The sequence below is a fragment of the Scyliorhinus canicula genome, chromosome 14 (genome assembly GCF_902713615.1).
Source record: "Scyliorhinus canicula chromosome 14, sScyCan1.1, whole genome shotgun sequence".
Lineage (NCBI taxonomy): Eukaryota > Metazoa > Chordata > Chondrichthyes > Carcharhiniformes > Scyliorhinidae > Scyliorhinus > Scyliorhinus canicula.
The window spans coordinates 157,493,006-157,509,089 of record NC_052159.1 but is presented as its reverse complement, the minus strand read 5'-3'; the positions used below and the strand labels follow the sequence as shown (position 1 = coordinate 157,509,089).

Sequence of the window (16,084 nt, the reverse complement as noted above, 5' to 3'; positions counted from 1 at the left end):
TTTTAAAAATATGATCATTTTGACGGAGTAGGAAAATACACTGATGTATTGGAAGAGGACAGGTATTTACTATCCAAAGACTCACAACCCTCTGGAGAAGAAATTCCTCCTCATCTCACTCTTAAATTTGCCCTCTGGTCCTCCACTCTCCCATGAGGGGGGACGTTCTCTCAGCATTTACCCTGTCAAGACCCTTAAAGATTATGACTTAACCTTGACCAATGCCTTCTGGAAGCCCAAATACAACACATCTACTGGTTCCCCTCTATCCACTCTGATTGAGAAATTCCTCCTAAATGACCTGCCGCTTATTCCGAGACTGTATCCCCTGGTTCTAAATCCCCAGCCATGGAAAACATTGTTCCTGCATCTACCCTGTCGAGTCCTGTAAGAATTGTGGACCTGTCATTCTTCTAAACCCCATAGAATACAGGGCAAGTCTCCTCAATCTCTTCTTATCGGACAATCCCAGCAGGTCAGGGAAAAAAATCTGTTGAACGCTGTTACGAGATGTAGGTATTTCTAGCTGGGCAAATATTTATTGACCATTCCTAATTGCCCTTGGGAAAGTGGGGTGAGCTGCCTTCTTGAATGTTCACTTTCTCTATGGCAAGTATATCCCTCCTGAGATAAGGAGACCAAAATTGTACACAATGCTTCTGGTGTGGTCTCACCAAGGCTCTGTAGAACTGCAGCAAGACATCTTTCTCCTGTACTCAAATCTTCTTGAAATAAAAGGATGACAGATGATTTGCTTCCCTATTTCCTTGCTGCACCTGCATGCTAGTTTGCAGCGACTTGTGTACAAGGGCACCTAGGTTCCTTTGGACATTAACTCCTCCCAATCTCTCACCATTTGAGAAATACTCTGCACTTCTGTTCATCCAAGCAAAGTGAATAACTTCACATTTGTTCACACTAAATTCCATCTGCTATGTTCTTGCCCATTGACCTATCACTGTGGGGAAGCAACAGGTCACATGCCTGCTCTCTCAGCTGTATGCAAGTCAAGGAGGGAGTAAATTAGAAATGTTACCATGGGACTGCAGAATGCCGACAACTACTCAAGAACATAAGAAATCGGAGCAGGGTCACTGGCAAATATACAAGAGGGTGGAACGCTTATTATAAAAGACTGGGCTTTGAGTTAGGAATCAATGGTGAGGTTTAAATAGATTTGCTCCATAGTTCCTTCATGGCTGCGAAAGTGCAGTTCAATCTATCAGGTGTTTTTGTAAAAACTGTGTAGCTGGTTTTCAATTGTAAAATCAACCTCTCCTCAGCACATTATTGGTAAAATGATATGTCGTAAATCATCTTCACAGAAAATTGAAATGGACTCACCATGTTTTGGGCTTAGGATAGGAAAAGGATCGCCAAGCTTCCAGAAAAAGTACATGAATGCCAACCAAATGACACATGCAAACAGGAATCTCTTTCTCTGTACTAAAGAAAAGATACAGGTTATTACCAGAGCAATAGAGCACGCAAGGCCATTCAACCATCATGCATACATCAGCTCTTTGAAAAAGCTATCCATATAGTCCCACTCTCATTTATTTCCTTATAGCCCGACAAATCTTTCCTCTTCAAGTATTTATCCAATTCCTCTTTGACAGATTTCTATTGCATCTACTTCCACCATGCAGTGCATTCAAAATCATAATAACTCGCTGTGTAAAACATAAGACATAGGAGCAGAATTAGGCCACTCGGCCCATCGGGTCTGCTCTGCCATTCAATCATGGCTGATATTTTTCTCGTCCCCATTCTCCTGCACTCTCCCCATAACCCCTGATCCCCTTATTAATCAAGAACCTATCTATCTCTGTCTTAAAGACACTCAGTGATTTGGCCTCCACAGCCTTCTGCGGCAAAGAGTTCCACAGATTCACCACCCTCTGGCTGAAGAAATTCCTCCTCATCTCTGTTTTAAAGGATCGTCCCTTTAATCTGAGATTGTGCCCTCGGGTTCTAGTTTTTCCTACAAGTGGAAACATCCTCTCCCTGTCCATTCCATCCAGGCTTCGCAGTATCCTGTAAGTTTCAATAAGATCCCCCCTCCTCCTTCTAAATTCCGAGTACAGACCCAGAGTCCTCAACCGTTGCTCATATGCCAAGCTCTTCATTCCAGAGATCATTCTTGTGAACCTGATTTTTCTTTTCTCTGGTTCTTTTGTTAACAATCTTATATTGGTGTCTTCTGGTTACTGCCCAATGGAATCAGTTTATTCTTATTTACTTGATTAAGACCGTTTATGGCATTGAACACATTTCTCAAATCTCCCCGTCACTTTCACTAATCCAAGAACAACCCCACCTTCTCCATTCTCTCCATGCAACTGTTAGGATGGTCTACAAACATAGTCACCACTCAAGTGCAGTTAGGAATTTGCTATCAACGAACACATTTAATTTGCTTTTGTGATGTGCAGGTGATCTTTCCATTATGTTTGAATGGGTGTGCATGAGCGGTAACTTTAGGAGCTGGGTTTGTGCATGGCCTGTGTGGGAAGTTTTGCTTGGCTGAACAGCTTAGAGGGAACACTGAATGTTACACCTCCAATACCAATTTCAGCAAAATGGTCCCAATGTCTTTGCTCCAACTAGTTATCAGCAAGAACCAATTTTGGGAGTCTGAAGTGGACCCACTGTTTGATGCCAATGAGGAGAGAAGGAACACCCTCTTTCCTAGGATGGTCTGCAGACTCAAACGTGCTCTCCTGAAGAGCACCTGGGAGGTGGTGACAGAGGCAGTCAGCGCTGCCAGCCTCACTAGGAGGAGACAGTTCGTAATCCTGAGGGGTGGGGTCATTGATGAGGCCTCTGCCCTGAGAGGGGCAGTGTGCCAGAGAGGCTCCATAGGCCACAGTGCAGATGTCCTTTGGTTGGGGTGAGCTCAGCTAATACCCTGCATCCACTACAGTGGGGCTGCACTTCTGAGGAGTGCACTGAGGAACACCAATACCTGGTGGGCCAGTGATTGAGCTTGACCAAGCAAATCCCCTTGATTAAAACCCTGGGGTTGGAGGGTTTCCAGAGGGACAGATAGGTGGGCTTCCATATCATCAGAGGCTCTCTGAACAGTCACAGTACACAGTGAGCAGTCAGCAGTGTGAACAGCCAGGAGCCTGCAAGTAGCACCAAAGGTATGCATTTGAATCACATACAGCAGCAGTCTGAGCCAGGCCATCCCGATCTTACGGGGGCACCCCAAGTTCACCGACCTGACACCAAGTCGTTCCTCGCTACTCCCCCCGGCCCAGGCAGCCAGCCCCTAGCAAGCCCGACAGTTTTTTGAGGCTTTTTTTTTTACCTTCTCGCTCCCCAAAAGCAATCAGGGCACAAAGCCCGACTTGTAAATACTTGCACCAATTCGTGCCTGCGAGACTTCACACAGAGGGGTGGAGCATTGCGGAGGAGTGGAGCATGAAGTGTCCAACCTGCTAATGAGATTTACATCCAGGAAAATGACGGTTTTGCACGGGCCCGCTGACATGGGGCACAATTTGCGGTTTTCCCCTCGCGCCATATTCTCCACCTGTTCGCAATTCTCCCTGACGGTGATGGGAAGCGGAGAACTGAATGTTGAACAACGTTGCAAATTATCAACATTAATGTCCAGGCCTCAATGATGGATTTAAACTAACAACAATTAGTCTGTTTCAATAAAATTTATCAGGATGATAATTAATAATCGGGATAGCTACCACCATCAGGATAAGGCACCTTGGCAACTGTACCAAGTACTGGGGAATTAGCACATTCTAAAGCAAAATTATAGCTCGACTTACTTCAAAATATACAAATTAAATATTTTTTCATAGATCCATAAAATTTACAGTGCAGAAGGAGGCCAATCGGCCCATCGAGTCTGCACCGGCTCTTGCAAAGAGCATCCAACCGCACATCTCCCACCCTATCCCCATAACCCAGTAACCCCACCCAACACTAAGGGCAATTTTGGTCGCTAAGGGCAATTCAGCACGGCCAAGCCACCTAACCTGCACATCTTTGGACTGCGGGAGGAAACCGGAGCACCCGGAGGAAACCACGCAGATGGGGAGAACGTGCAGACTCCGCACAGACAGTGACCCAAGCCGGGAATCGAACCTGGGACCCTGCAGCTGTGAAGCAATTGTGCTAATAAATATGCATTGTAATATTATCTCGGGTACATGATATGGTTGAAACTACTTACAAAGTCGAATGTTGCTGACCACAAAGTAGCCAATGTAGAAAGGGACGATAAAAATAAGTGCCACGAGGGTGATGTATAGATTCAACTTCCAATGAAAATACCTCGAGCTGAAAGATAACAAAGGTTAGTTGTAGTGAATATTCTTGCACTGCAAAACGATGTCTCAAAGCAGAATGCGTCTTTATCTGATCGGTTTGGCCCAAGTTTTGCTTTTATCTACCCCAAATAACCCAGACTGTGTTTTTATCTGATCAATGTAACTCAGATTGGATGTTTATCTGATCAGTGTGACTCAGATTGTGCATTTATCTGACCAATGTGGCCCAGATTTTCTCTTTATCTGCCCAATTTCTAAGTCAATGTAACAAGACTTGGGGATCAGACAGGGCACCTTGCCATTGTACTCTGGTTTACTGGATCACATACAGCCACATGATAACAAACACTTCAGCAGATGGGTGAATAAACATTGATCAAATTGAGGCTCGCATCATTAACTAACAGAGCTGAGTTTGTCCTTGAAATTCGGACACTGTTGTACAGCGTTCCCAATGCATGGTGATGGGGTATTTCCGGCTGTACAGGGGCATGCGGCAGGGATGCCCATTGTCCCCGTTATTGTTTGCGTTAACAATTGAACCTTTGACCATCGCACTGAGGTTGTCGAATGGGTGGAGAGGTATTGAGAGAGGGGGTAAGGAGCATGGTGTGTCCATTCATGTGGACATTCTGTTGTTGTATGTTTTTGACCCCCTATCTAGTGTAGAAAAGATAATGGAGATGCTGGGGAAGTTTAGATCCTTCTCAGGATACAAACCCAATGTTAGCAAGAGCGAAATTTTCTCGGATAACCCCCTGGGAAGGGGGTAGATTTGGTAATGCTGCCATGCAAGCTAGCCAAGACGGAGTTTAGATACCTAGGGATTCAGGTGGCTCATGACTGGGCCCTGTTGCACAAATTGAACTTGGCCAGTCTGGTAGAGGGGGTGAAAGAGGACTTGAAGACGTGGGATGCCCTCTCGCTTTCATTGGCGGGTCCAGCGCAGACGCTTAAAATCAACAAAATTCTGCCGAGATTCTTAGTTGTATTCCATTCTCTCCTGATCTTCCGCCCCAGATCTTTTTTTGTTATGGTGGACAAGTTAATCTCGGCCTTTGTGTGGGCGGGTAAGACTCCCAGGATTCAAAAAGCCTTTCTGCAGAGGGAACTGTGTTTGGGAGGGCTGGCATTACCAAATCTAATGTTACGTTACTGGGCGGCGAACATTGAGAAGGTACAAGTGGCATTAGGGGAGCGTGGTCGGGGTGGGGGCAGATGGAGGAGGCCTCCTATGTAGGGTCGTGTCTAAGGGCACTGGTTAGTGCCCCTCTCCAGTTCTCTCCAGCCAGATTCACAGCGAGCCGGTAGTGGCAGTGTCTCCAAGAATCTGGAACCAGTTCAGGCAGTATTTTAGATTGGGGGGCATGTCATTATTGCTGCCAGTTTGCGGCCATAGGTTTGCACCCTTGGGGATGGGTGTAACGTACAGGATTTGGAAGAGGAGGGGGTTGAGAGGTTCAGGGGTCTGTTGGGGAAGGTTTGGGGGACTGGAGGAGGTGATGAAAAAATTTCAACTCTCAACGGGGTTCGCAAAGAACTCTCTTAGTTCCCTCAATTACCAAGACCTACACTGGTGACCAGGATGCTATCTCGTGTCGAGTTGGGAGAAGGGAAGATATATATGGGTGGTTGCTGGAGAGAGGGAAGCTTCTATTAGAGGAAATAAAGGAGAAGTGGAAAGAGGAATTGGGCCTGGGATTGAAGGGAGGATTCTGAAGTGAGATTTTGTCTCGGGTAAACTCCACATCCTCCTGAGCCAGGCTGAGCCTGATACAATTTAAAGTAGCCCATAGGGCACACCTGACTAGAGCGCGCATGAGTGGGTTCTACCCCAATGTAGAGGACAGGTGTGAATGGTGTCTAAGGGGGCCAGCGAATCACTCGCACATGTTGTGGTCCTGCCCAAAATTGATTGAGTTCTGGGTCTCGTTCTTTGAGACCATGTCGCAGATCATGGGGATTAGCTGGAGCCATGTCCACTGGTGGCCATTTATCTGTGTTGGACTTGCCGGAGATCCTTGATGGGAAGAGGGTGGGCAACTTGCCTTCGCCTCTCTGATAGCCTGGCGACGAGTCCTGCTTGGATGGAAATTGGCAGTGCCTCCTGGGGCCCTGGCATGGCTGGGGGATATGGCAGAATTTCTGAGATTGGAAAAGATTAAGTATGCTTTCAGAGTCCCGCTATTATTAACGTGGCGGATTGATTTAGCTTTTCTCGGGCTGCAAAATCAATTTTCAAAGTCTTCAAGGCTCTCCCATTGGGTGGGCTCAGAGGCAGACCTGCCTGATTTTCCATTTAAGTGGCTCCTTTCAGGGTTTACTTATCTGGATATTGTGGTTACCCCCACCTATAAACATTTGTATGGGCAAACTCCCCCCCCCCGCCGTTAATTGCATTTATTAGGTGGGACCTGCTCTGTCAATCGTTTTTGCCGATATTGTGGTCGGGCAGGTTAGAGTTGACTAAGATAAATGTGTTGCTTAGGTTATTGTATTCTTCACAGATGCTGCCAGTTGTGTCTTTTAGGGTCATAAAGGAAATCAATGGGATGCTCAGATCATTTATATGGAATAAAACGAAGCTTTCCTTGAAATTGACTGAACTGTAACTCCCTGGCTCCAAGGGGTTTATAACAGTTTGGGTCAGAGAGGGCCCTCTTTTAATTAGCTCAACATTGAATCTGGCCAGTCTGCATACTCCTCACAGACCCTGTGGTGTTACAGGGATTTCAAGGCTGGATCTGTTCAGTATGAGAATCCTATAATCATCAACACTCTTAAGCGTGGAGGATAGTCCATCAGCTGGAGGGTAAACCAAAATGAAACTTCCACTCTCTCGCCCATTCAGGGAAACTCAGATTTCTCACCAGGCCTTATGGACCATTGATTCAATATCTGGAGAGATAGAGATATTTGTAGGTGGGTGGACATGTTCAATGGTGTTTCATTGTCACCTTTTGAGCAGCAGTATGTATCAGCTATAAGGTGCACTGCAGCAACCTTGCTAGACTTCCTTTGAAAGCACCTTTTAATCCCACCACCTTGATCATGCCAAGGATGACACCACACCCTGCATGTTTCCCTTTAAGTCACACACTATTCTGGCCTGGAATTATATCGCTGTTCCTTCACTGTCACTGGGTCAAAATCCCACAGCTCCCATCCTAACTGTACCTACACTATATTGACAACGGCAATTTGGTGGCAGATCACAGCCACCTTCTCAAGGGCAATAAGAGGTGATAAATATTGGCTTATCAGTGATGTCCATACCTCGCAAATGAATTTTAAAAATGTTCAGGTGGATGGAAAAACTCCAATGGCAATATTTTGAAGAGGAGATGGGGATTTTTCCCCAGTGTGTTGGTCAATATTTACCCCTCAGCCAACATTAAAAGCATCATCTGGCTATTATCACACAGCCATAAACAAGGCTGTTTATGGAACCTTGTTACACGTAACCTTGCAGCTTTTCTCTCAATGAGTTTAGCAATGTGCAAGTTCAGTCGGCCGTTGAGAAGGCAAATGCAATGTTAGCATTCATGTCAAGAGGGCTAGAATACAAGACCATGGATGTACTTCTGAGGCTGTATAAGGCTCTGATCAGACCCCATTTAGAGTATTGGGAGCAGTTTTGGGCCCCGTATCTAAGGAAAGATGTGTTGGCCTTGGAAAAGGTCCAGAGGAGGTTCACAAGAGTGATCCCTGGAATGAAGAACTTATATGAGGAACGGTTGAGGACTCTGGGTCTGTACTTGTTGGGAGTTTAGAAGGATGAGAGGGGATCTTATTGAAACGTACAAGATACTGCGAGGCCTGGATAGAGTGGACGGGGAGAGGATGTTTCCACTTGTCGGAAAGACTAGAACCAGAGGACACCATCTCAGACTAAAGGGACGATCCTTTAAAACAGAGATGAGGAGGAATTTCTTCAGCCAGAGGATGGTGAATCTGTGGAAACCTTTGCCGCAGAAGGCTGTGGAGGTCAAATCACTGAGTGTCTTTAAGATAGAGACAGATAGGTTCTTGATTAATAAGGGGATCAAGGTTATGGGGAGAAGGCAGGAGGAGAATGGGGATGAGAAAATATCAGCCATGATTGAATGGCGGAGCAGACTCGATGGGCCGAGTGGCCTAATTCTGCTCCGATGACTTATGGTCTTACAGCAAGGAACTTACTTTGGCTGGCTGTACTGGTGAAGTAATAAGAGAATTAATTCTAATGCGCCCAAAAACACCCAACAACCTTCATGTACAATTGGAAGAGCACAGAAAGAATGTTCTTGGATTGATCCAATAGGAGATGAATTCCTACATTATCCTAAAATGGTGATAAGGAATGCTTGCTCACCTGCTGTTTAAAAGACCCAGAATCTCGAAGATGATGAGTTCAAACATAGTGCAGGAGAAGGCAAACATCACAGAGAAAACCATTTGGACAACATACTGTCTCACCTGTAATAAAGAATACATTATTTAACACTGTGTAGCACAATGGACAGTAGCTTCCAGTCATGAAAACACGCAGACAGCTGCTATTCTTGGTAAGAAAGTATTAAAACAAGCTAAATGGTGTTATTCAGCTTAAAGGTGACAATTATTGCTGATAGCAGGAATAGTAGGCAATTTTCCCATTATAAACCCATCACAAAGAATTTACAGTATGGAAGCAGGCCATTTGGCCCAAAAAGTCTATGTCAGCATTTAGGCTTCACACAAGCCCTCACCCACGTCACTTCACCTCATCACCAAATTGTTTATGCGTGGTGGTTTCGAGCGAGGTTGCTTCTATACACATTCCTAGTTACCTTTAACTGAATGGCTTGCTAGGTTAATTCAAAGGGAAATTAAGAGTCAGCTGTGCTGGTGTGGGAGCGGAGAAACATAGTGGCCACACCATGTAAGGAGGGCAGGTTTATTTCCTGAAGAGGCACAGGTGAACATTGGTTTGATGTATTACTAGTATTCAGTAAAATCAGAAACTCTAACCCCTGAGAATAAAGATTAATCTCACGCAGCATGATTTACATGTGCAATCGGTGAAGAAAAGCTCTAAAATGGGGAGAAAGATAGTCTACTGAATTTATTAAATATTAATTCTGCAACTGAACAGCCCTGCCCTGCCCAATCTATACTGATAGGTATAACCATCAGTATTGGTATCATTCTTGTAAATCTTTTTTGCATTTTCCCCAGTGCTTCTATATCCTTTTTAAAACATGGAGCGCACGATGGCACAGTGGTTAGCACTGCTGCTTCACAGCTCCAGGGATCCAGGTTCAATTCCGGCCTTGGTCACTGTCTGTGTGGAGTTTGCACGTTCTCCCCATGTCTGCGTGGGTTTCCTCCCACTGTCCAAAGATGGGCAGGTTAGGTGGATTGGCCATGATGAATTGCCCCTTAGTGTCCCAGAGATTAATTACCGGGATAGGGTGGAGGCATGGGATTAAGTGGGGTGCTCTTTCTAAGGGCTGGTGTAGACTCAATGGGCCGAATGGTCTCCTTCTGCACTGTAAATTCTATGGTACTTTAGTTTAACTGTGCACAGTATTCCAAGTGTGGTCTAACCATGGAGACTGTGCACCAAGGTTCAATACGTTCAACAGTAATTTATATAGTGCCCTTAACGTGATAAAACATTCTGAGACACAAATTGTGTTCAACATAATTTTCCTGCTTTTCAAATATACTTCTCTCGAGCACGAAGAAAAAGAAAACTTAAAAAAATTACTACACACAAAATCCCAAGAATTTCAAACATGGTACAACCAACGCAAGACAAAAATAATCTAAGGAGCACATTGTATCCGATAACAATTCAAACCATAATGGAACTCATTTCGGATGTTAGTCATATAAACAATAGCCACCTCGCGTTGACTTTGTAGCACTTGGAAATTTACCTCATAATCTTTGAATAACTGACGCATGAAGAAAAGCCACCCGAATCCAAAAAATAGGACCTGCAAAAGTGATGCACACAAAAAACGTCATTCAATATCCCAAACCAAATTCAGCTGCTTCATTCTCTTGTGTGAAACTGAGGTGTTCCAATGGCTCAGACTAGCGCACTGCAATAACAACTTGTATTCATATGACACCTTTAACATAGCAAGACATCCCAAGGCACTTCACAAGAGCACTTTATCAGATAAAATGTGACTCTGAGCCACAGAAGAAGATATTAGGCCAGATGACCAAACATTCAGTCAGAGGCAGATTTTATGGAGTGTCTTAAAGAAGGAAGACTTAGAGAAGCTGTGAGCTTGGAACAGGAGTGAGTTAGGATTCGGGGTGCAGAGTTTAGAATGAGCACCAGTTTACGGGAGGTGCAAGAGGGCTGACCGGTCAGGAGAAAACATTATTTGATCAAAGGATTCCAGTAGTAATTATACATCTGACAGCAGATTCTAAACTGCTCAAAAATAATTTGTATTTATATAGAACCTTCAATGTACTAAAATGTCCAAAGGTACTTCACGTGAGTGTAATCAGCCAAAGAATGATGCTAAATCAGGTTAGGATGTGACCAGCCATTTGATCAAACAGGTAGGTTTTAATCGTGGTCTTAACTGAAGAGAGATGGAGATGCAAAGCTTGGACAGAGGATTCCAGAGTTCAAAGACAGTTGAAAATACCAGCACCAAAGGCAGGGTGAAGGAAAGAAGGATGCGCAACAGGTCAGAATGAAAGCAGTGCAGATATCTTTTGAGGCCCGACTCTGACCCTCCCTCACCCTGGGCCAACACCACAAATCATACCACTTGCCTTATACACTTCGCCTTAACCTGTCAAGGACCCCAAAACCTCACTGGACTTTTTCCCGATTTATGGCAACTAGTGCTGTAAAATAAAAGGGTGTGTGGCTTCCTTGCATTCGACAGAGCTGCACTTCAACACTTGGCCCTGGAGATGTGCTGCACTACTCTGACCTTGCCCTGCCTGAGCTGGAAGGTCGGGTGAGACATGATAAAAAAAAGTTTTAAAAACTATGAGCGGAGTGGCAATCTTGGTCGGACTGCCACTCTGAGGAAATTCAGGCCCAAATCCACCTCCAAAAATATTGCTGCAACCAGTAATCCCATTATTTGTCTGACCATCAAGACTTAGGGAAACACTGCTCTGTCTCAGCTTGGCGTATCAAACTCCAGTCAATCATCAGAAAAATAATTTTCTACAGTGTCTGTCACAATCTTAGAATGACTTTACAGCTACTGAAGTACTTGTTGAAGCCCTGTCACAATGGTAAAGTCTGAAGACCCACACATCTAGACATATGGAACAGCTTCTTCCCCACAGCTACTGGACTCAACGACTTTCCCTCAGACTGATCTGTTCCCTGTAAGAACACTATTCACGATGCCCTATGCTGCTCTTGCTCATGTATTACTTGTTTGTCCCTTGTCCCGCACTGTAACCAATCACTATTTGTTGAGGTATCATTGCCAATGTACTCTGTCGATTATTTTTGTGTCTACTATGTACATACAGTGTACGTTCCCTTGGCCGCAGAAAAATACTTTTCACTGTACTTCGGTACATGTGAAAATAAATCTCAATCAATCAATGTAGGAAACACAGCAGCCAATGTATAAGCAGCAAACTCTCACAATGTGATATTGGCCAGGTCATAAGTGATGCTAACAAATATTGGCCAGGACACACTTCCTTAAATTCAGATGATGGGATATTTCATGTCCTTTTAGAGGCCCTCAGTATAACACCACATCCAAAAGACAGCAGCTTTGACAATGCAATACTCCTTCAGTACTCAGTACAAGCCTCAAAGTGTCAGCCTGAACTTTTGTGCTCAAGCTCTGGAGTGATTCTTGAACCATCAACATTCAAACCAGCGGCAAGCATGCTATCCACTTGAGGTATGATTGCAGTTGGTATTACTACTGGACAGGAAGGTGGCAGAATGAAACCCTGGCTCAGAAGACCGTAACACTTACATTTTTTAAGAATACGTGGAGGAAGAGAGTCACGAGAATGCCAATTAGCTTTTAACAACAAAAATAATTATTAGACAAGGAAAGTTTGATTATAATATAATACTCCTACACTACTCCCATCTTCACAAACGTACACATTTTAAGGTTAACAACCCATTCGGAAACCAACTGGCAGATGCTGCTCAATCGATCTTCTGTGGATTTCTCCTCAAATTTCCCCCAAATGAGTGTCACAGGTGTTTCAAAGCTACAATCTCAGAAAGATACACTTTAAAATCTTCCTTCAAATAATACTTTCCATTAGCTGTTGGCATCAAGAATCCGCCTCCAGTTTTTCCAACTATCCTTCCAAACAAAGCTTCCTCACCACTGATTTAAGGTTCTGTCTCAGGTTTTATCAACTCTCCATTCAGGATTCCTTTGCCATGAATGCTTTTACAGAAACTCCGAGATCTGGCCACTGCTTGCTCTACAATTATTTCAACTAACGTCTCACAAACTATATTAAGGTATCACAAACCTTAGAACGACTTCAGATATCTTTCTGGTTTCTCACTAGCCAACTCCTCCTCAGCTCTGTCTGTCTTCACTGAACAGTACCCTGTTCTAGTTCCAGTTTTCTCTGCTCTTTTAATTTAAAACGTTCTTGAAACGGGGGCAGCACAGTAGCATGGTGGTTAGCATAAATGCTTCACAGCTCCAGGGTCCCAGGTTCGATTCCCGGCTGGGTCACTGTCTGTGTGGAGTCTGCACGTCCTCCCCGTGTGTGCGTGGGTTTCCTCCCACAGTCCAAAGGTGTGCGGGTTAGGTGGATTGGCCGTGCTAAATTGCCCGTAGTGTCCTAAAAAGTAAGGTTAAGGGGGGGTTGTTGGGTTACAGGTATAGGGTGGATACGTGGGTTTGAGTAGGGTGATCATTGCTCGGCACAACATCGAGGGCCGAAGGGCCTGTTCTGTGCTGTACTGTTCTACTGAAACTTCTCTTCATTTTTATAGTTCCTTTGATTTTTGGTATTTGCTTCCTTACCCCTTGGTCCATTGTATGGCTTTTCTTTCAACAAAGCTGCAAGAGATGTTCCCTCTCCTCCCTGCAAAGGTTTTTCTCTGGCTTCCAATTAAAAACCAAACTCAAAAAGCTTTTTCCTAAAGGTGCTAAGCAACATCTCTTTCCTTCACTAAGCTTTAATTTACTTTTCACATTGCAAACTCTCTCAGCAAAATAGAAACACAATTTGAACAGAAATTAAAACCTCCAAACATGCAAACACCTTTGACACGAATTTAACTAGAGACTGACTCTTTCTTTCACCAAAAACTCAAATCAAACCCACTTAAATCTATACCTTATTTTTAACCTTTAACAATACAAATGTAGTTCAGATAAATGACCTCTGCTTTCCTGACAACTGACGCATAGCTGACACAGAAAACGGAAGGCATTTTTATCTTAGGAGATCATGTCTGATCAGAGTTGCATTTCTAACTATTTCAGCGGTACTCTAAAGCACCCTGGTTTTTGTACTTTTGACAGCAATGCATGCTCATGCTTTTGTGGCTTTATTAACCGTTTTAAACTTATTTGTCCCTGTTAAAGGCAGGGGTTAAGATGGGTGTTTTCAACACAAAGTAAACAAAAAGACACATATTTCCAGTGTGCCACCACTTTCTAGATCCACTCTTCAAAATCCTTTGTGGAATTCTTTTTGTTGGCAACTGGTGCCTTTGAATCCCAATATGACTAGGTGAGCATTATGTGAATAAATGGCATGGGCAAGTCACTACTACAATAATAATAATCTTTATTGTGACAAGTAGGCTTACATTTACACTGCAATGAAGTTACTGTGAAAATTCGCTAGTTGCCACACTCTGGCACCTGTTTGCGTACACGGAGGAAGAATTCAGAATGTCCAATTCACCAAACAGCACGTCTTTTGAAACTCGTGGGAGGAAACCGGAGCACCAGGAGGAAACCCACGCAGACACAGGGAGAACGTGCAGACTCCGCACAGACAGCGACCCAAGCCGGGAATCAAACCTGGGCCCCTGGATCTGTGAAGCAACAGTGCTACACACTGTGCTACCATGCTGCCCACAGCAATAGCTGGCGTACTGTATGCAATAGCTGGCGTGAATAGCATAGATACATTTTGGGGGAAACTGCCTGAAAACAATGGAGAAAAGGATAGAAGGATATGTTGTTTAGGGAGGCATGGTGGTTAGCACTGCTGCCTCACAGCACCAGGGAGGGACTTGGGTTTGATTCCGATCTTGGGTGACTGTGTTGAGTTTGCATATTCTCCCCATGTATGTGTGGGTTTCCTCCCATTGTCCAAAAATGAGCAGGTTAGGTGGATTGGCAAAGCTAAATTTTCACTGAAGTGTCCAAAGATGTGGAGGTGAAGTTACAGGGATAGGTTGGGTGGGGAGAGGGCCTTGGTGAAGCATTCGTTAGGAGCGTGGGCACAGACACGATGGGCCGAACGGCCTCCATCTGAATTGTAGGGGTTCTATGATTTGAGCTGGTGACGCTCGTTTGGAGCATGAACATCAGCAAAGAGCAGCAGACATGTCCTGGGCACTGCTGGGAATGCTCATCTTCACTCCAATGGGCAGAAACTCTTGCAGGACCAGATTACAGAGGCACAGGTGGAGGCAAAGATGCTGAACACAGAGGAGAGATCAGCAAAGATCCGCAGCTCGCCCCATGGTGCTGTGGAAGGAATGGGGAGAGACGGGGGGGGGGGGGGGGGGGGGATACCCAGCAAAGGGGGGCGGGCGGGCGGAAGAGACATGGACATGGGCTGAGAAAGTGGCAGGGGGGCCGGGGGGAGAGCTCTCCGGCCCTGCCCGGGGTGAGTGTCCGATCCTGGTCCGGGGTGAGTGTCTGGTATCCGGCCCTGCCCGGGGTGAGTGTCCGGTATCCGGCCCCTGGCCCGGGATGTGTCCGGTTACCGGCCCCGCCCGCGGTGTGTCCGGCCTGGGCGGGCTGTCCGGCCTCCGGCCGCACTGACCTGCGACGAGAACATGATGACCGAGTCCACAACAAACGACATGGCGCCGACCCCGTTCCATGTACGTCATCAACATGCGACCACGCTGACGTCTCAACCGCGACGTAGAGACTGGTCACCATGGCAACGGCTGGCACTTAGCGTCCGAGAAAGGAGACAGATCAGTGAGACCTGCACTGTCAGAGGGTCAGTACTGAGGGAGTGCCGCACTGTCAGAGGGTCAGTACTGAGGGAGTGTCGCTCTGTCAGAGGGTCAGTACTGAGGGAGTGCCGCACTGTCAGAGGGTCAGTACAGAGGGAGTGCTGCACTGTCAGAGGGTCAGTACTGAGGGAATGCTGCACTGTCAGAGGGTCAGTACTGAGGGAGTGCCGCACTGTCAGAGGGTCAGTACTGAGGGAGCGCCGCACTGTCAGAGGGTCAGTACTGAGGGAGTGCCGCACTGTCAGAGGGTCAGTACTGAGGGAGTGCCGCACTGTCAGAGGGTCAGTACTGAGGGAGTGCAGCACTGTCAGAGGGTCAGTACTGAGGGAGTGCCGCACTGTCAGAGGGTCAGTACTGAGGGAGTGCCGCACTGTCAGAGGGTCAGTACTGAGGGAGTGCCGCACTGTCAGAGGGTCAGTACTGAGGGAGTGCCGCACTGTCAGAGGGTCAGTACTGAGGGAGTGCCGCACTGTCAGAGGGTCAGTACTGAGGGAGTGCCGCACTGTCAGAGGGTCAGTACTGAGGGAGTGCCGCACTGTCAGAGGGTCAGTACTGAGGGAGTGCCACACTGTCAGAGGGTCAGTACTGAGGGAGTGCTGCACTGTCAGAGGGT

General features: G+C 45.8%; 1 protein-coding gene across 1 annotated transcript in view; it reads right to left on the bottom strand.

The window, feature by feature from the left end:
* Positions 1–15,379, bottom strand: part of si:ch73-390b10.2 (Golgi pH regulator) — a 54,551-nt gene extending 39,172 nt beyond the window's left edge. The window contains exons 1-5 of the mRNA XM_038817885.1: positions 15,270–15,379; positions 10,205–10,264; positions 8,653–8,756; positions 4,202–4,308; positions 1,345–1,446 (exon numbers count right to left, since the gene is read on the bottom strand). Coding sequence (XP_038673813.1) covers positions 1,345–1,446; positions 4,202–4,308; positions 8,653–8,756; positions 10,205–10,264; positions 15,270–15,311 — 415 coding nt within the window. The 5' untranslated portion in view covers positions 15,312–15,379. The remainder of the gene's footprint in view (positions 1–1,344; positions 1,447–4,201; positions 4,309–8,652; positions 8,757–10,204; positions 10,265–15,269) is intronic.
* Positions 15,380–16,084: the final 705 nt, after the last annotated feature.